This window comes from Phyllobates terribilis, unplaced genomic scaffold (genome assembly GCF_046119375.1).
Source record: "Phyllobates terribilis strain yellow unplaced genomic scaffold, ASM4611937v1 Scaffold_2__4_contigs__length_985480577, whole genome shotgun sequence".
Classification (NCBI taxonomy): Eukaryota; Metazoa; Chordata; class Amphibia; order Anura; family Dendrobatidae; genus Phyllobates; species Phyllobates terribilis.
In genome coordinates, this window is record NW_027362762.1 from 931,386,255 (window position 1) to 931,407,988 (window position 21,734).

General features: G+C 38.0%; 1 protein-coding gene across 5 annotated transcripts in view; it reads left to right on the plus strand.

The window, feature by feature from the left end:
- Positions 1-21,734, plus strand: part of GRIK1 (glutamate ionotropic receptor kainate type subunit 1) — a 481,071-nt gene that overhangs the window by 262,947 nt on the left and 196,390 nt on the right. For 3 of the 5 annotated variants that reach the window (XR_012302847.1, XM_073668326.1, XM_073668325.1), the window contains exon 9: positions 13,718-13,762. The exons of the other annotated variants lie outside the window; for them this stretch is intronic. Coding sequence is in view for 2 of the 3 variants with exons in the window: in XM_073668326.1 (XP_073524427.1) it covers positions 13,718-13,762 (45 nt within the window). In the remaining variant the exon portion in view is untranslated. The remainder of the gene's footprint in view (positions 1-13,717; positions 13,763-21,734) is intronic. 5 annotated transcript variants of the gene reach the window in all.

Genomic DNA, 21,734 nt, shown 5'->3' on the forward strand with positions numbered 1-21,734 from the left:
TATCATCGGACAGCCACAGCGCTGGTGAAACTCACCAGATACCACAGGTGGCGTCACGAACTTTCCCATATAAACTTTTCCCTTTTTGTTTTGTCCCTTTTTACTGACCGCCCTGGGTCACGAACCGGGCCAGCCACCGTGATAATCCCCGCAAGCAGCCATCGGCCCGGCTGTCGAGTACCCCACGGCCCAGGGGGCGCGTCACCAACACTGAACAACACTAATCCTTAGTGCAAGGTTTTTAAAGGGCCTGTGGCAAGAGCCACTGGAAAACCCGAGTTGGAGGGAGAAGGCCGCCCCACTGCCTTCCTGTAGCCTCCCCCAAGAAATGAAGGCCCTGCCGGGTTTTACTTAATCTGCCTTAGCCAGGTAGTCTGACCAGGTCAATGCTCCCCTTCATTCTCTGCATTGCAGCCGCAGCGGTGTCTGTGACTGCAATGCACTCCAATGGATTTAATAGGTCTCTGTACACATTCTGGGGGATATATAACGTCCCTCGTATACGATCCCAGTCACTGCCTCACAGTATTCAGACCTTTTGCTCAGTATTGAGTAGAAGCACCCTTTTGAGCTAATACAGCCATGAGTCTTCTTGGAAATGATGCAACAAGTTTTTCACACCTGGATTTGGGGATCCTCTGCTATTCTTCCATGCAGATCCTCTCCAGTCCCGTCAGGTTGGATGGTGAACGTTGGTGGACAGCCATTTTCAGGTCTCTTAATTGGGTTTAGATCAGGGCTCTGGCTGGGCCAGTCAAGAATGGTCACAGAGTTGTTCTGAAGCCACTCCTTTGTTATTTTAGTTGTGTGCTTAGGGTCATTGTCTTCTTGGAAGGTGAACCTTCGGTCATGTCTGTGGTCCAGAGCACTCTGGAAGAGGTTTTCATCCAGGATATCTCTGTACTTGGCCGCATTCAGGTTTCCTTCAATTGCAACCAGTCATCCTGTCCCTGCTGCTGAAAAACACCCCATAGCATGATGCTGCCACCACCATGTTTTACTGTTTGGAGTCTATTGGGCAGGTGATGAGCAGTGCCTGGTTTTCTACACACGCCGCTTAGAATTATCACTAAAAAGTTCTATCTTCATCTCATCAGACCAGAGAATCTTATTTCTCATAGTCTGGGAGTCCTTCATGTGTTTTTAAGCAAACTCTATGCTTGCTTTCATATGTCTTGCACTGAGGAAAGGCTTCCGTCGGGCCACTCTGCTATAAAGGCCCAACTGGTGGAGGGCTGCAGTGATAGTTGACTTTGTGGAACTTTCTCCCATCTCCCTACTGCATCTCCGGAGCTCAGCCACAGTGATCTTGGGGTTCTTCTTTACCTCTCTCAACAAGGCTCTTCTCCCACGATTGCTCAGTTTGGCTGGACGGCCAGGTCTAGGAAGAGTTCTGGTGGTCCCAAACTTCTTCCATTTAAGGATTATGGAGGCCACTGTGCTCTTGAGTAATGCAGAAATTCTTTTGTAACCTTGGCCAAATCTGTGCCTTGCCACAATTCTGTCTCTGAGCTCCTTGGGCAGTTCCTTTGAGCTCATGATTCTCATTTGGTCTGACATGCACTGTGAGCTGTGAGGTCTCATATAGACAGGTGTGTCCAAGACAAGTCCTATCAGTTTAATTAAATACAGCTGGACTCCAATGAAGGAGTAGAACCATCTCAAGGAGGATCACAAGGAAATGGACAGCATGTGACTTAAATATGAGTGTCTGAGCAAAGGGTCTGAATACTTATGACAATGTGATATTTCAGTTTTTCTTTTTTAATAAATTTGCAAACATTTCTACATTTCTGTTTTTTTCAGTCAAGATGGGGTGCAGAGTGTACTTTAATGAAAAAAAAATGAACTTTTTAGAATTTACCAAATGGCTGCAATGAAACAGAGTGAAAAATGTAAAGGGGTCTGAATACTTTCCGTACACACTGTATGCATTACACATTATGCACACATACATATACTGTACACATACATTTATACCCATACTTTGCCATGATCTTATGATGTGTTCCATTGTTTGCAGTGGGCACTGTTGAGCTTGTAGCCTTTTTGGTCTCCAAAGTGTAATTGGAAAAATGTGTTCTCCCTTCTCTCCTTGGAGATGGGGGACAGTAACGGGATGATCTGTCTTTCTGCCCTACTGCTGCCTACCTACTGCCAAGGAGTGGTGGCGCCTGAAGGAAAGTTTTGTCATCGCCTCAAATATAGTGTAAGCAAAAGTAACAGAACAGACAACAATTCAGTATAGGATCAGAGCCAGCACATCTACATAATAAAGCTCAGCCCAGAGCAAATTATATTGCAGACAACTCCTCATTTGCATATCTGCATATATAATTATGAAAGGTAGTTACCATATCAGTGTAATCAGAAAAATCATTACTTGTGCTAACAACATCATCTATTCGGGTATTTGTCTCCTGTAAACTTTTAAACTGTTGAGTTTGGCCTGTGTATAAAAGAATTGTACAAAGAGATTACAGGAAAATACTGTAAAAAGATGGCAAATACTAAAGGTCTGTCCCAGAATAGAGCACAGATTACATATTCAGGTTAACAAGTGCTTGGAATACATTTCTGGTTTAAAATATAGCTATTATAATACTGCCCCTATGTACAAGAATATAACTACTATAATACTGCCCATATGTACAAGAATATAACTACTATAATACTGCTCCTATGTACAAGGATGTAACTACTATAATACTGCCCCTATATACAAAAATATAACTACTATAATACTGCCCCCTATGTACAAGAATATAACTACTATAATACTGCTCCTATGTACAAGAATATAACTACTATAATACTGCTCCTATGTACAAGAATATAGCTAATAAAATACAGTCCCCTATGTACATGAATATAACTACTATAATACTGCTCCTATATACAAGAATATAACTACTCTAATACTGCTACTATGTACAAGAATATAACTTACTATAATACTGCCCCAGTATACAAGAATATAACTACTATAATACTGCCCCAGTATACAAGAATATAACTACTATAATACTGCTCCTATGTGCAAGAATATAACTACTATAATACAGCCCCTTATGTACAAGAATATACCTACTATATTACTGCTCCTGAGTACAAGACTATAACTACTATAATACTCCTCCGATTTACAAGAATATAACTACTATAATACTGCTCCTATGTACAGGAATATAACTACTATAATACAGCTCCTATATACGAGAATATTACTATTATAATACTTCCCCCTTTGAACAAGAATATAACTGCTATAATACAGCTCCTATATACGAGAATATAACTACTATATTACTGCCCCTATCTACAAGAATATAACTGCTATAATACTGCCTCCTATGTACAAGAATATAACTACTATAATACTGCTCCTATGTACAGGAATATAACTACTATAATACAGCTCCTATATACGAGAATATAACTACTATAATACTTCCCCCTTTGTACAAGAATATAACTGCTATTATACAGCTCCTATATACGAGAATATAACTACTATATTACAGCCCCTATGTACAAGAATATAACTGCTATAATACTGCCTCCTATTTACAAGAATATAACTACTATAATACTGCTCCTATGTACAGGAATATAACTACTATAATACAGCTCCTATATACGAGAATACAACTACTATAATACTTCCCCCTTTGTACAAGAATATAACTGCTATAATACAGCTCCTATATACGAGAATATAACTACTATATTACTGCCCCTATGTACAAGAATATAACTACTATAATACTGCCTCCTATGTAAAAGAATATAACTACTATAATACTGCTCCTATGTACAAGAATATAACTACTATAATTCTGCCCCCAATGTGCAAGAATATAACTACTATAATACTGCTCCTATGTACAAGAATATAACTACTATAATACTGCCCCTATGTACAAGAATATAACTGCTATAATACTGCTCCTATGTACAAGAATATAACTACTATAATACTGCCCCCTATGTACAGGAATATAACTACTATAATACTGCTTCTATGTACAGGAATATAACTACTATAATACTGCACCTATGTACAGGAATATAACTACTATAATACTGCCCCTATGTACAAGAATATAACTGCTATAATACTGCCCCTATGTACAAGAATATAACTGCTATAATACTGCTCCTATGTACAAGAATATAACTACTATAATTCTGCCCCCAATGTACAAGAATATAACTACTATAATACTGCTCCTATGTACAGGAATATAACTACTATAATGCAGCTCCTATATACGAGAATATAACTACTATAATACTTCCCCCTTTGTACAAGAATATAACTGCTATAATACAGCTCCTATATACGAGAATATAACTACTATATTACTGCCCCTATGTACAAGAATATAACTACTATAATACTGCCTCCTATGTAAAAGAATATAACTACTATAATACTGCTCCTATGTACAAGAATATAACTACTATTATTCTGCCCCCAATGTACAAGAATATAACTACTGTAATACTGCCCGCCATGTACAAGAATATAAGTACTAAAATACTGCTCCTATGTACAAGAACATAAGTACTATAATACTGCTCCTATGTACAAAACTATAACTACTATAATACTGCTCCTATGTACAAAACTATAACTACTATAATACTGCTCCTATGTACAAGACAACAACTACCATAATACTGTCCCTATGTACAAGAATATAACTACTATAATACTGCCCCCTATGTACAAGAATATAGCTACTATAATACTGCCCCCTATGTACAAGAATATAGCTACTATAATACTGCCCCCTATGTACAAGAATATAGCTACTATAATACTGCCTCTTATGTACAAGAATATAACTACTATAATACTGCTCCTATGTGCAGGAATATAACTGCTATAATACTGTCCCCTTTGTACAAGAATATAACTATTATAATACTGTCTCCTATGTACAAGAATATAACTGCTATAATACAGCCCCCTATGTACAAGAATATAGCTGCTATAATACTGCCTCTTATGTACAAGAATATAACTACTATAATACTGCTCCTATATACGAGAATATAACTACTATAATACTGCCCCTATGTACAAGAATATAACTACTATAATGCTGCCCCCTATGTACTAGAATATAGCTACTATAATACTGCCTCTTATGTACAAGAATATAACTACTATAATGTTGCCCCCTATGTACAGGAATATAACTACTATAATACTGCTCCTATGTACAGGAATATAGCTACTATAATACAGCTCCTATATACGAGAATATAACTACTATAATACTGCCCCTATGTACAAGAATATAACTACTATAATACTGTCTCCTATGTACAAGAATATAACTATTATAATACTGTCTCCTATGTACAGGAATAGAACTGCTATAGTACAGCCCCCTATGTACAAGAATATAGCTGCTATAATACTGCCTCTTATGTACAAGAATATAACTATTATAATACTGTCTCCTATGTACAAGAATATAACTGCTATAATACAGCCCCCTATGTACAAGAATATAGCTGCTATAATACTGCCTCTTATGTACAAGAATATAACTACTATAATACTGCTCCTATATACGAGAATATAACTACTATAATACTGCCCCTATGTACAAGAATATAACTACTATAATACTGTCCCTTATGTACAAGAATATAACTATTATAATACTGTCTCCTATGTACAAGAATATAACTACTATAATGCAGCCCCCTATGTACAAGAATATAGCTACTATAATACTGCCTCTTATGTACAAGAATATAACTACCATAATACTGCTCCCTATGTACAAGAATATAACTACTATAATACTGCTCCCTATGTACAAGAATATAACTACTATAATACTGCTCCTATGTGCAGGAATATAACTGCTATAATACTGTCCCCTTTGTACAAGAATATAACTATTATAATACTGTCTCCTATGTACAAGAATATAACTGCTATAATACAGCCCCCTATGTACAAGAATATAGCTGCTATAATACTGCCTCTTATGTACAAGAATATAACTACTATAATACTGCTCCTATATACGAGAATATAACTACTATAATACTGCCCCTATGTACAAGATTATAACTACTATAATGCTGCCCCCTATGTACTAGAATATAGCTACTATAATACTGCCTCTTATGTACAAGAATATAACTACTATAATGTTGCCCCCTATGTACAGGAATATAACTACTATAATACTGCTCCTATGTACAGGAATATAGCTACTATAATACAGCTCCTATATACGAGAATATAACTACTATAATACTGCCCCTATGTACAAGAATATAATTACTATAATACTGCTCCTATGTACAGGAATAGAACTGCTATAGTACAGCCCCCTATGTACAAGAATATAGCTGCTATAATACTGCCTCTTATGTACAAGAATATAACTATTATAATACTGTCTCCTATGTACAAGAATATAACTGCTATAATACAGCCCCCTATGTACAAGAATATAGCTGCTATAATACTGCCTCTTATGTACAAGAATATAACTACTATAATACTGCTACTATATACGAGAATATAACTACTATAATACTGCCCCTATGTACAAGAATATAACTACTATAATACTTTACCTTATGTACAAGAATATAACTATTATAATACTGTCTCCTATGTACAGGAATATAACTACTATAATGCAGCCCCCTATGTACAAGAATATAGCTACTATAATAATGCCTCTTATGTACAAGAATATAACTACTATAATGTTGGCCCCTATGTACAAGAATATAACTACTATAATACTGCTCCTATGTACAGGAATATAACTACTATAATACTGCTCCTATGTACAAGAATATAACTACTAAAATACTGCCCCCTATGTACAAGAATATAACTACTATAATACTGCTCCTATGTACAGGAATATAACTACTATAATACTGCCCCTATGTACAAGAATATAACTACTATAATACTGCCCCTATGTACAAGAATATAACTACTATAATACTGCTCCTATGTACAGGAATATAAGTACTATAATACTGCTCCTATGTACAAGAATATAACTACTATAATACTGCTCCTATGTACAAGAATATAACTACTATAATACTGCCCCCTATGTGCAAGAATATAACTACTATAATACTGCTCCTATATACGAGAATATAACTACTATAATGCTGCCTCCTATGTACAAGAATATAACTACTATAATACTGCTCCTATGTACAAGAATATAACTACTATAATGCTGCCCCCAATGTACAAGAATATAACTACTATAATACTGCTCCTATATACGAGAATATAACTACTATAATGCTGCCTCCTATGTACAAGAATATAACTACTATAATACTGCTCCTATGTACAAGAATATAACTACTATAATACTGCCCGCCATGTACAAGAATATAAGTACTATAATACTGCTCCTATGTGCAAAACTATAACTACTATAATACTGCTCCTATGTACAAAACTATAACTACTATAATACTGCTCCTATGTATAAGACTACAACTACTATAATACTGCTCCTATGTACAAGACAACAACTACTATAATACTGTCCCTATGTACAAGAATATAACTACTATAATACTGCCCCCTATGTACAAGAATATAGCTACTATAATACTGCCCCCTATGTACAAGAATATAGCTACTATAATACTGCCTCTTATGTACAAGAATATAACTACCATAATACTGCTCCCTATGTACAAGAATATAACTACTATAATACTGCCCCCTATGTACAAGAATATAACTACTATAATACTGCTCCTATGTGCAGGAATATAACTGCTATAATACTGTCCCCTGTGTACAAGAATATGACTACTATAATACTGCTCCTATGTACAGGAATATAACTGCTATAATACTGTCCCCTTTGTACAAGAATATAACTATTATAATACTGTCTCCTATGTACAAGAATATAACTGCTATAATACAGCCCCCTATGTACAAGAATATAGCTGCTATAATACTGCCTCTTATGTACAAGAATATAACTACTATAATACTGCTCCCATATACGAGAATATAACTACTATAATACTGCCCCTATGTACAAGAATATAACTACTATAATGCTGTCCCCTATGTACAAGAATATAGCTACTATAATACTGCCTCTTATGTACAAGAATATAACTACTATAATGTTGCCCCCTATGTACAGGAATATAACTACTATAATACTGCTCCTATGTACAGGAATATAGCTACTATAATACAGCTCCTATATACAAGAATATAACTACTATAATACTGCCCCTATGTACAAGAATATAACTACTACAATACTGCTCCTATGTACAGGAATAGAACTGCTATAATACTGTCCCTTATGTACAAGAATATAACTATTATAATACTGTCTCCTATGTACAAGAATATAACTACTATAATGCAGCCCCCTATGTACAAGAATATAGCTACTATAATACTGCCTCTTATGTACAAGAATATAACTACTATAATGTTGGCCCCTATGTACAAGAATATAACTACTATAATACTGCTATGTACAGGAATATAACTACTATAATACTGCTCCTATGTACAAGAATATAACTACTAAAATACTGCCCCCTATGTAAAAGAATATAACTACTATAATACTGCTCCTATATACGAGAATATAACTACTATAATACTGCCCCTATGTACAAGAATATAACTACTATAATACTGCTCCTATGTACAGGAATATAAGTACTATAATACTGCTCCTATGTACAAGAATATAACTACTATAATACTGCTCCTATGTACAAGAATATAACTACTATAATACTGCTCCTATGTACAAGAATATAACTACTATAATACTGCCCCTATGTACAAGAATATAACTACTATAATACTGCTCCTATGTACAAGAATATAACTACTATAATACTGCTCCTATGTATAAGAATATAGGTACTATAATACTGCCCCCTATGTGCAAGAATATAACTACTATAATACTGCTCCTATGTACAGGAATATAACTACTATAATACTGCCCCCTATGTACAAGAATATAACTACTATAATACTGCCCCCTATGTACAAGAATATAACTACTATAATACTGCCCCTATGTACAGGAATATAACTACTATAATACTGCCCCATATACAAGAATATAACTACTATAATACTGCCCCCTATGTACAAGAATATAACTACTATAATACTGCTCCTATGTACAGGAATATAAATACTATAATACTGCTCCTATGTACAAGAATATAACTACTATAATACTGCTCCTATGTACAAGAATATAACTACTATAATGTTGCCCCCTATGTACAAGAATATAACTACTATAATGTTGCCCCCTATATACCAGAATATAACTACTATAATGTGCCCCCTATATAGAAAGATATAATTATAATACTGCTACCAGGGACAGGAAGGTCAGCGACCCTGGCTTTTTTCAATAGAATCCTAATCCTAAGCCTCTAATGGTCAGTCAATCTGTACTGTAATCTTGCAAAGAACTTAAAGCCTGTCATCATTAAGCACCGGTCACCCCTCTCTCACCCCCATCACCACGGAGTAATAGTTTACCGGATGGGGAATGCTTTCATTGAAGTGATTTCTGTGCTGAGGTCGCAAATATGGGACTAATATCCAATTCATTTAAGAGCGTCCTAACATGTATAAATTAATGTCACAGCCACAATGTGGAGTGACAGAGGCTCCAGAGGTAAATGTTACAGTCCTCCCCTATGAACATGATTAATGAACAAAGCGTCACAAAATGACATCAGTGGATTTATTGGTTAAATGCGGACAAAATTCCTGGAGTAATTATTCCAGAAGAGCACAGACGAGCCGGACCTGTTCACTGCACCTCTCCTGGGATGGTGAAAGCAAACGTATTCTACCGTTTCCGAAAGTGATCTATTGACAACTTTTCTAGTCAACAGATCCAAAGGTTTAACAAGTCCTACACGACTGACACCGGTCAGGTTTTTCGGAGTGTGATTGCCGAGATACTGTGATATTGACCAAGCTAATACAAAGCTCGGAGAAATGTCAGACGAAACATGCAACATATTTACTGGATTGACCAACAGTGGGGGATGACAGATGTCTAGTGGAAGAGAGATCGGGTCTTGTTGGGCAGCATGTTCTCGTGGAGTTGGTAGCGAGAGCCATCAACCAAATAAATGTATCACCCTGCGCCTGTGAAGGAACTGCAGCTCAGTTCTCATCAATGGAATCGGCACTGCGGTCCCTTCACCTCTAGGATTGGTGGGGGTCCTAGGCGATATGCCATTGCTTTATGAGGTGGGGAAAATGCCTTTTGTACAGTGTCTCTCAATTGGTGCCCATCATTGAACCCTTCTTTTCCAAAAGGTTCATGTTATAATCCATATAACTCTACAATAATGATTTAATTTTAACCCTGTTTGTCATTTTTAATGACTGATTAGAAGGCATTTATTATACCCACAAATGGATCTCGATTCAAGATGACCTTTCACTTGCTCCAAAGAATTGAGTTAAACACCTCAAAAAAATCTCTAAGTTCCCCTGATAATGACGCTCTTTTCCTTTTTGAGCTGCGATGCTCCATTGCCGAGATATTCACATTTGTTGCTTGTGGAGCGCAGTATGAGAAATATCTGCTTGCAATGCAAATGAGCATTTCTTCAGAGTCTTCTCTTAGGGTGTGCTCTTTCACCCTTCCCTTCCAGATGCTGCCAGTTTCAACTCCACAGCATCTGAGGCTGCTAGATTAGTCGCAAATCTGTGATTGGCAGCATCTGAGAGGGCGGGGTGAAAGAGCACCAGAGAATACTCTGAAGGAAGAAACACCCAGTTGGTCTGCTAGCAGAGACTTCACATAGTGAGCTCCAGAAGCAACAATGTGAATATCTCAGCAATGGAGCAACGCAGAGCAAAACGGAAAAAAGCAGCAAAATCAGAGGAGCTCAGGGATTTTTACAATGTGTTCAACTCATTTTTTTTGAGCAAGTGCCAAGTCTTCCTTAATGTGCTTTAATACATCTGCCATAGTGTCAGTTTCTCTGGAATAATCCAGAACTAGATTTGAAAATCTTCTAATATGTTACATGGGATTCAATACCTGAACCATGCTGATTAATAAAACAAAAGGGGAACAGCACTTATTTGAGCATTGTTCCGTTTTGCCCGTGTTTTGGCTTTGTTCATCTTATCATGGAAACAGGAGCAGATCAATTTATGGACTCATGGGAAGTATAAGAGTTTGGTCATTCCTCTGCTCGTGCCTGAGTATATCCAATGGGGCACAGCACTGAGCTTCTGTCCTTTTGTTTCAGTGTTTGATTGGGGTCACCTAAACTGTCCTCCACTGATCAAAACTGTCAGAAGTGTTTTTTTATTAGGAGGGGATAAAGGTTTTTTTTGAGAGTTTAATATTAATAGCCGTCAATATCAGATTGATACCTCTGGCTGATGTTGGTTCCATTCATTTTAAAGGGCAGCTGTCATTATCTCTGCACCGTAGGAGGTATAAAGGTCACTGTTTCCCTGCATTCAGGGTCAGTTGCAGAGGACATTATCTTTGCACCCTAAGAGGTATAAAGGTCTCTTTTTCCCTTCATTCAGGGTCAGTTGCAGAGGACCTGATCTCTGCACCCTGACTTGTAGATGGGGGACACATTGGTAAAGTATGGTGTGCCGCAGACGTCATCACTGATGGTTGATTACCGCTATGGCCACCCAAGACTGGAGAGTGACCACCACCCTGTGAGAATGAGAGGACCCTAGTGGGTGTTAGACTGCACCAATGATCCTTCTGACCTAGCAGACGCCTTTAAATATATTTAAATATATTTTTATGTTCGGAATTCAGTATACAAAACTAAACATCTTCTGCGCACGAAGCTGAAAATGGTCCCGATGTTCCAGAATGCCTAGAAAAAAAAAAAAAAAACACAAAAGATTTCTGTGCTCCTGTAGAAATTTTTCAGTGTTTAAGAGGTTAAACCATTTTGACCCATGCGCCTGTAAAGAAGAAGCTGAGAAATTTTACTCTGTTGAACTTCGGCGTCTGCGGATCCTGTAACCCGCGGTATTTACAGCCAATAATTCAGTTCTATTAGCGGAGTAACAATAATCTTGTTATTACGCTTCAGACGCCTCCATTGTTTTAGTCTCTCTGGTGCTTATCTGTAACTTCCATAGCAGCCGGCCTTGTAAATGCTGAAGGCAAATTAAACCCAACGGTCTCCATCATGCGACGCACGACAAGGACGGCAGCGGGCTTCTTGGCAAACCTCCAGGTTGTTTTCCCACTTTATTTTAGGAGCTGCGGACTGACCTGAAAAGCACTGGTTTCCCTTCCAGCTCTAAATGAATCGTCGTCTTTCCTATGAGAAACTTCTCCATGTATCTCCGTAGGTGGAAATCTATTGGACGTAACATGATTTACCACCTTTTCTATAGTTGTAGGGCCTGAGACCCTGATTCCAGCGATGTATCACTTAGTTTTCTGGGTGCAGCAGTTGTCATACAATCACAATTTTCTCTGCTGCAGATCTCAGAATGCAGAGCCCTATATAACCCCGCCCACACCACTGAATTGGCTGCTTTCTGTGTATAACCCCGTCCACACCACTGATTGACTGATTTCTGTGTATAACCCCGCCCATACCACTGATTGGCTGCTTTCTGTGTATAACCCCGCCCACACCACTGACTGGCTGCTTTCTGTGTACACTGGACCAGTGGAGGGGACGTGGTTGGACCAGAAGGCACCTAGTCCTCTAGTGATGATCTCCTGCTGATAAAACACTGATTTTATTGAAACATCCCAGTAAGCGACATTTACTGGAATCAGGGTCTATTCCCCTACATTATACTGCTCTTAGATTACATAGCAAAAACTTGCTAACAGATTCCCTTTAATATACAGTACAGACCAAAAGTTTGGACACACCTTCTCATTTAATGATTTTTCTGTATTTTCATGACTATGAAAATTGTACATTCACACTGAAGACATCAAAACTATGAATTAACACATGTGGAATTATATACTTAACAAAAAAGTGTGAAACAACTGAAAATATGTCTTATATTCTAGGTTCTTCAAAGTAGCCACCTTTTGCTTTGATGACTGCTTTGCACACTCTTGGCATTCTCTTGATGAGCTTCAAGAGGTAGTCACTGGAAATGGTTTTATAGTCATGAAAATATGATGAAAATATGATGAAAATATGATGAAAAAATGAAAAGATGATCTGTCAGCACACCTGAATGCTTGATTGTAATATAAACATTTTTGAGCCTTTATTTCTTATTATGTTGTGCTCTGATGGTCCTCCATTATTCCTCCTTGAAATTTAGAATGAAATTGACATTGGGCGTCAACAGTTGGAAGGTATGTCCCTCCCCAGTCTGTGACTGTCCAATCAGAACTGTCCGTGTTAGACTTTATAAAGCCACGCCCTATTGACAAGAGAAGTATTAACATCCTGTTGTCAATTTATTCATACATTTCCAGGAGGAATAACAGAGGAAAAACACAATATGGAATTTAGAATAAAATCTAATCAAGAATAGAAGTATTTTCTAAAACTGAAATATATAAAAAAAAATATATAAAAAAAATATATTGTATTTCCGAATACTTTTACTTATAGAAGTTGGAATTTATAGTGTGAATTATTTTCTATCGTCTTTAATGAAATATTTCTTCATTTTCTCAAGGCTGCAGGAGACACTACTAATCATTTAAATAAAGTTTGGAAAAAGGTTTGTACATTGATGTAGTGTCAGTGCCCCCTCAGGTCGTGTTTTTTTTTTTTTTACCCTTTGTCCTATAGTTCCTGTCTATATTGTCTGTAATTGCAGTTTATCGACCCTAATATGTAACCCTAAAATTTATGTGCATGTAAACCTAGCGATAACAGATAGAAAGTGTAATTAAAGCAATACAAAATGTGTGACCTTTCATATTATTAATATTTATTTTAATTTATTAAAAATAGGTCCAAGAAGTTCTAACTTATTTCTCTGGGTCACAGCTGTCCCAATCCCTTACATAACCATAAAGTAAAAAAGATAACATTTTGACTTCCAGCAGCCACCACTAGGGGGAGCTTATTGATCTAAAATATAAACCAGTATGTAGATAACACCTTAGCTCCCTCTAGTGGCGGCTGCAGGTAATCAGATTTTATCTATGACTGCGCAGCTCATCTGGAGAATAAAAGTAGCAAAGAAATATTATAAAATTAAATTAACAACATAATTTTTAACAATTAAAATAAATAAATAACAGCACTGAGGGCATTAATGCAATGCCACTGTCCAATAAATCAAAAAAAAATTTAGACATTGTTTCCAGGTTCTATATATTTAAATATGAGCCTGACAAAATTATTTTCCCACCGTTAGGTCTGCATGGGAGCTGTATACACATAGCGAGTTCTGTGAGTAGTCTGATCCTTAGGATCTTCATGATTCCCTTACATCTGCTCCTCTTCTATTATCTGTAGGTTGGTTAGGGCGAAATAACACATCTGACACATAGGTCTGCATGAGAGCTGTATGCATCTATGTGTCAGATGTGTTATTTCACCCTAACCAACCTACAGATCATAGAAGAGGAGCAGATGTAAGGGAATCGTGAAGATCCTCAAGATCAGACTACACAAAGAACTCGCTTGTTGACTGTTGCCGTAGAGACACATTGGTCTGCATAGGCGCTGCATGAAAGAAACGGTAGAAGGTGTTTGTCATAAAAAAAAAATTAGCAGTGTTAGCAGGTGTATAATTGGCCCACATTCGTCCAATAAAGCCAAAAAATGAGGCAGTGTTTCCAGATTCCATACATTTCAATTTCAGCCTATTATTTATATTATTTTCCCACTGTTAGGTCTGCATGGGAGCTGTATACACCTAACGGTGGGAAAATAATGTCAATAATAGGTTGAAATTGAAATATATGGAATCTGGAAACACTGCCTCAATTTTTTGGATTTATTGGACGAATGTCAGTCAATTATACCTTCTAACCCTTTGTCAGATGTGTTATTTCGCCCTAACCAACCTACAGATTATAGAAGAGGAGCAGATGTAAGGGAATCATGAAGATCCTCAGGGTCAGACTACACACAGAACTCGCTTGTAGTCTATTACCGCAGAGACACATTGCTCTGCATAGGAGCTGCGTGAAAGAAACGGTAGAAGGTGTTTCTAATAAATAAAAAAAAAAAAAATGAGCACATACGCTTTAAATAATGAAACATGGGCAAATTGGTTAAAAAGCTGCATAAATTCTGCTGCCTGAATGTCCCTGCAGCAGGATATTAAGATAATCCATTAATTGTATCGGATATAACCTGATTTCCGCTGCTTTTGGATTTCAGCTCTCAGTCGTAGTTACCTGGGGCTCGATAGAATTATTTTTTTCCGTGCTCATTAAATCCTCTTATGCTCCATCAGCTTTATTCTCCTAAACCCCCCAAAGGCCGGAATAAATCAGCTTTAACTCGCTCTTTTTCTTTTTTTATCATCCATTGTAGAACGGTTTTATTTATGTGCGGCCAGATTCTGCCACGTCTGCCCACCTGCTTTGGTCCGTGCACCCTCTTAAGACATTTCTACCGATTTGTCAATTGTTCTTAGCTGGAGACACCAAAAAAAAGGGGGAAATTAAAAATTGATAGGAAATCTACCTAATCCTCTGTGGACTAAGACTCCAGGGAACAAGCGGTGTGTTACAAAGTGACCCCACAAAGAAAAAAAAAAGTGTCCCACCGTCTTAGTAATTACTTTTATTCCCCAGAAAAAAAATTTTTTTTTTTGCATTTTTCATAATTTTGTATTATGCTTCTCCTCTGTTATTCCTCCTGGAAATTGACTAATAAAATGATAACTGGCCATTACTACCATTCCCCTTGTCAAAACGATGTGACAGCAAGGATTGGATATGGTCAATGTGTAGTGACATGACCTCAATTGATTTTTATTCATTCATCAATTTCCAGCAAGAATAACATAGGAACAATATATGCAGCGTTTAAAGATGCTTCAGCACCTCTTTTTTTACAGTTATTTACAGGTGATTTAACAATTCTGGGGATTGTTTAACTCATTTTTTTATTATGAGGTTCCTCTGTTATTCCTCCTGGAAATGTAACATTGAAATGACAATTGGGCATTACAGTTCTCTTGTCAAATGGGTGTGTAGACACAGTGACACTGACAGCACTGATTGGATATTATCAGGGTGTGTAGTGCCTCGTAAAATCCAAATATCAATTAATTCATACATTTCCAGGAGGAGTAACAGAGGGACAGCACATGCAGAGTTCTATGATGTTACAGCATGCAAACATCAGGAGAGGTGACAGGTGAACGATAGATAATATATTACACGGTAGAATGGAAAAATCTACTGCAAACCGGGTCATTAAACTGCAATTATAGGAAAAAGAAAAGTTCTGAGCGATCTGATATTGAGGTCTTATGTTACAGTGCAGCGTCAGCCCGATCCCACTATAGTTTCCTATAGAAAAGACATATATATGTAGCAGAGCTAAATTTCATGTCCCCCTGCTGCGATCCCCAGAGACCCTGGCTAACTAAGTGAATAAATTCCTATAGCGCACCCGCAGGAGGAATGAAGAATTACCGTGTTCCTTGCAGACAATGAGTTGTCCGTGTTATGCATGAAAGTCCCCATCCCTCCGGAGTGAGACACTTTTTGAAGCCGCTCTCCATTCTGATATTTGTGACCTATTCTAATGATGGAACATCAGTATCATAGTAATGGACAACCCCTTTAACTTACAGCACGTGAGAGAAATGCAAACAATAAATTCTGACTAATCATTGACACATTCAGCTCTGCTACATTTATAATTGTTAATTGTATTTGTTAACCCGTTGTTTATCTTGTAGTTTTCTTGTGGTTGGTCAGTGTATGTCCTTTTTTTTACTGTTTTTAGTAATGTTTTATACATTGTGTCTGGTATAATTGATAAAAATTATAGAAAGTTGCAAAAGTATAAAGCAGAGAACATGCCATAAATAGGTGGATATACAGCAAATATACTGTGACTCTTCTAGTTGTGTATTCCTTCTAGTTGTGTGCTCCTTCTAGCTGTGTAACCCTTCTAGTTTGCTCCTTCTAGTGATGTGTTCCTTCTAGTTGTGTGACACTCATAGTTGTTTGCTCCTTGTAGTTGGGTGCTCCTTGTAGTTGTGTGCTCCTTGTAGTTGTGTGCTCCTTGTAGTTGTGTGCTCCTTGTAGTTGTGTGCTCCTTGTAGTTGTGTGCTCCTTGTAGTTGTGTGCTCCTTGTAGTTGTTTGCTCCTTGTAGTTGGGTGCTCCTTGTAGTTGTGTGCTCCTTGTAGTTGGGTGCTCCTTGTAGTTGGGTGCTCCTTGTAGTTGGGTGCTCCTTGTAGTTGGGTGCTCCTTGTAGTTGTGAACCCTTTTAGTTGTGGACCCTTCTAGTTTTTTCCTCTTTCTAGTTGTGTGACCCTTCTAGTTGTGGACCCTTCTAGTTGTGGACCCTTCTTGTTGTGTGACCCTTCTAGTTGTGTGCTCCTTATAGCATGACTTTCAATGAACATCCACACAGAGCATCTTCACAAAAAAAAGCCTAAATATCATCTCTCCTTTGAGAGAAAGGGTCTCCATTTCTTAGTTTGCTATTTCTTGGCACTGCTCCAATGTATAATTGGCCCGCATTTGTTGAAGGGGAAACTAGGACGAGTCCATCCAAACCCGGCACGATAATGTAGGGGCTTAGTTTGAACTTTGTTTTGAGTTCCCCTCTCTTCAATGTATGCCACTGTCTCTACATAAAGGAGACTAGCTACCTAGGCTCCTATCAGGCAAATTGTCGTGAGGGTCCATGCTCCACTGATAGAGACCTCCACCCTCTTTAATTAAGGTGTACCTGTAGTTTCTAGTATTCTGATAAGTCACAGTAACATGTCAAAAGTTTGATTCAGTTGGGATCCAGTTGCTGAAATTCCCGCTGATCATTGAAATTAATGAGCAGAACCACTCAGATTCATGTTAGCGCCCCAAAAAAATGCAAATCCCCAGCAGGAAATCATTCCCTACATGGTGAGCTCTTGGTGAAGGTTTTGTTGCACCCTGATTTGGACCTGCTCCAGTGATCTCAACCTCTGTAACCAGGCGCCTCCATATTGACCTTTTGGCGGCGCTGGTGGTAGAGGAGACGTTACGACCATTGGAGTACTAACACACCCTACTTAGTCTTCCAACTTACTACTTGGAGGTGCCAGTTATTGTGCTTGGATTTATACCTGGTCTGGTGCCTTTTCCCAGTTCTATTTAACCCCTCCTGATTTTGACATAGGCTTTATTAACTCTTTTTATTAAGTGATCACCTAGTACCCTGTCATGGCTATACTTTGACTGCCTTCTGATTTAGTCCCTGGTTCTGTCCTTTCTTATATTGTCTAGCTAGCAGCTACTCCATGGACTCAACCCGAGGGGCCTGTTGTAAGTTCATATCCCTATATAAGGGGTTAAAGGGTGAAGGTTCTTCTCGGAGTGGCTTGCGCCAAGTCTGCCCTGGGTAGCCTGTTTGACCTGATGGCCTCTAAGACTTTTACAGGTTTCCTCTACCAGATCTATAGGTCGTAATATCAGTGAGCCTTCTCAGAACCTGTTTGGTCCCCATGGGGGTACCATTTTGTTTGCTCATGGTCCATTTTAACCCTTTTCGTGATCCACCTATTTAAACTTTCTAAGTAGCTCTTGATATTAACTTCGAAATAGTCAGTCGATTTTGGTTGAAATTGTTTCCTGAAAACCAGCTGCTGCTCACAGGATGTGTCGCTTCTCTGTTCCATTGAAGTGATTGGGGCTGAGTTACAAAGCATCATACAACCTATAGACTGGAGTGTCACTGTTTTTTATTTAGAAGAAAGCAGCTGTGGTGACAAGAAAATTAATGCGAGATTTTGTAATGGTATTGCCACCACAGATTCACTTTGGGTTTTCGGCAATGAAAAATCCAGAGTTTGGTAATTCCCTGGTAAAAGAATCCTTAAAAAGTGTAATTCCAAGTCTGTTGTGGGGAACTTCATTTTCTCATAGCTGCCCCTTCTAATAATGGAGCACTACCAGTCGGCTCTCGAATATTCTAGCAAATTGCACCAAAAAGTGCATCTTAAAAGTCCATTTGGCTGCAGGACAGTGGAGAACTGGACCACCGATCAATAGAAAAACATTGAGGATGAAATAAAAACCAGGCGCTACTGTCCTGGATGTCAGAACTGGGCACCATAATTCAAGAACCCAGTTCCCTTCCATGTAGACCACTGACCAATGGTAATCTATTGGTTCTAGAACTTTTAATTGTTTTTCTTCATTTGTCATATGAAATTATGTCTCTTGGATGATATAATTTGTACTAAGAACTTCATTACTTTTCCCAAAATAATTTTCATTTTGTAGCATTTGTACTCCCGTATGTATTTTTTTTTACAATGGATTTAAAATCTCTTCAAGCATTTATAGAATATAATGGTCAATGCAGAAAATATTTCTCCTCCAGAAATTCTATATAAACGTGAAAAGCTTCCATGTAATTAATTACAGCCGTCATGTGACCTGTCGGGAAAGTCTTTACAGTAAAATATGTTCTGTTACACCGGGTCCGGTACGAGCAGAAATCTCATTTCCTGTCTAATAAAACTTGGTAATAATTACAAAAAGGGAAGACAATGGTAACACGCCGGCCAAAGTAAAAGCTTCAATGTCAGGGTAATTTACACATCATTGATAATGTCCCTATCTTATTATAGCAGCTAGCAGCAGTGTTATGGCAGTGCAGGGGCAATTACTGGTTTGTACGCTGTCTTACAGAGTCACTCCTAAGTACTGATCCAGGAACATTGACGTATAATCACACTGATACAACACAAGCAGGAAAAGCTGTCATGTCCATTGTTCCAGTGTACCAGACAAGCATGGGAAGTTGGGATTGAGGGATCTATGGTAATTGGGGCAAAAACATTTTCTATGCATGTCAAGTCAAGAGTGGGGAGGACAGGGCCACATGCAAATGCCTCAATACTGGATGGGAAGATGAACAAAGATCACTACGACTACCAAAATTGGATGGGAAGGTGAATAAAGATGACCACAAGTCCCAATACTGGATGGGAAGATGGAGAAAGAGGACTACACATCCCAGTACTGCACGGGAAGATGAAGAAAGCTGACCATGAGCCCCATACTGGATGGGAAGATGGCGAAAGATGATCATGACTCCAAATACTGGATCAGAAGATAAAGAAAGAAGACCATAAACCCCAATACTGGATGGGAAGATGGATAAAGATGACCACATGTCCTAATACTGGATGGAAACATGAGGAAAGATGACCATGAGTTACAATACTGGAAGGCAAGTTGAAGAAAGACAACCATGAATCCCAATACTGGATGGGAAGATGGAGAAAGATGACCATGATTCCTAGTACTGGATGGAAATATGAAGAAAGATGACTGTGAGTCCTAATACTGGACCAGAAGATGAAAAAAAGATGACCAAATGTCCCAATACTGGATGGGAAGATGGAGAAAAATGACTATAAGTTCCAATACTAGAAGGGAATATAGAGAAAGATCACTATAAGTCCCAATTCTGGATGAGAATATGAATGAAGATGACCATGAGTTCAAATACTGCATGGAAAGATTAAGAAAGTTGATGGGAGTCCTAATACTGGATGGGAAGATACAGAAAGATCACCATGAGCCCCAGTACTGGATGGTTAGATAAAAAAGATTGCTATAAATCCCAATACTGATGGGAAGAGGATGAAGTATTACCATTACTCCAATTACTGGATGGGAAAATGAAGAAAGATGACCACAAGTTTCTATACTGGATGGGAAGATGGAGAAAGATAACCATGAGTCCTAATACTGGATGGGAAGATGGAGAAAGCTGACCATGAGTCCTAATACTGGATGGGAAGATGGAGAAAGATAACCATGAGTCCTAATACTGGATGGGAAGATGGAGAAAACTGACCATGAGTCCTAATACTGGATGGGAAGATGGAGAAAGCTGACCATGAGTCCTAATACTGGATGGGAAGATGGAGAAAGCTGACCATGAGTCCTAATACTGGATGGGAAGATGGAGAAAGATAACCATGAGTCCTAATACTGGATGGGAAGATGGAGAAAGCTGACCATGAATCCCAATACTGGATGGGAAGATGATGAAAGTTCACTATGCGTCCAAATTCTGAATGGGAAGATAAAGGAAGATTACCACAAGTCTCAGTACTGGATGGAAAGATGACCATGAGTCCACATATTGTTTGGGAAGATGAAAAAAGTTGACCATAAGTCCCAATACTGGATGAGAATATATATAAAGATTATCCCAAGTCCCAATACTGCGTTGTACGATGAAGAATGATGACCACAAGATGATGTAGATCCAGTATTCTTACCCGGTGGCCACAATGCTCTTTATCAATCATCTTAATATAGTTGTCAATAAGGCTAAGATATTAACTAGTGACTGTGCTGCATTTGTAACTTAACATTGATTTCTAACAACCTCAATGTTTCGGAATAATATTAATATTATGGCACTGCAGATTATAATTAGCTGGACTAGTCCAAGAGATGTGCGCTTAGCGCAGACCAGTCCAGCCCAGTAAGCCGATATGCCCACAGACACATGATTGACACCTCTGCAGTGCCTCTCT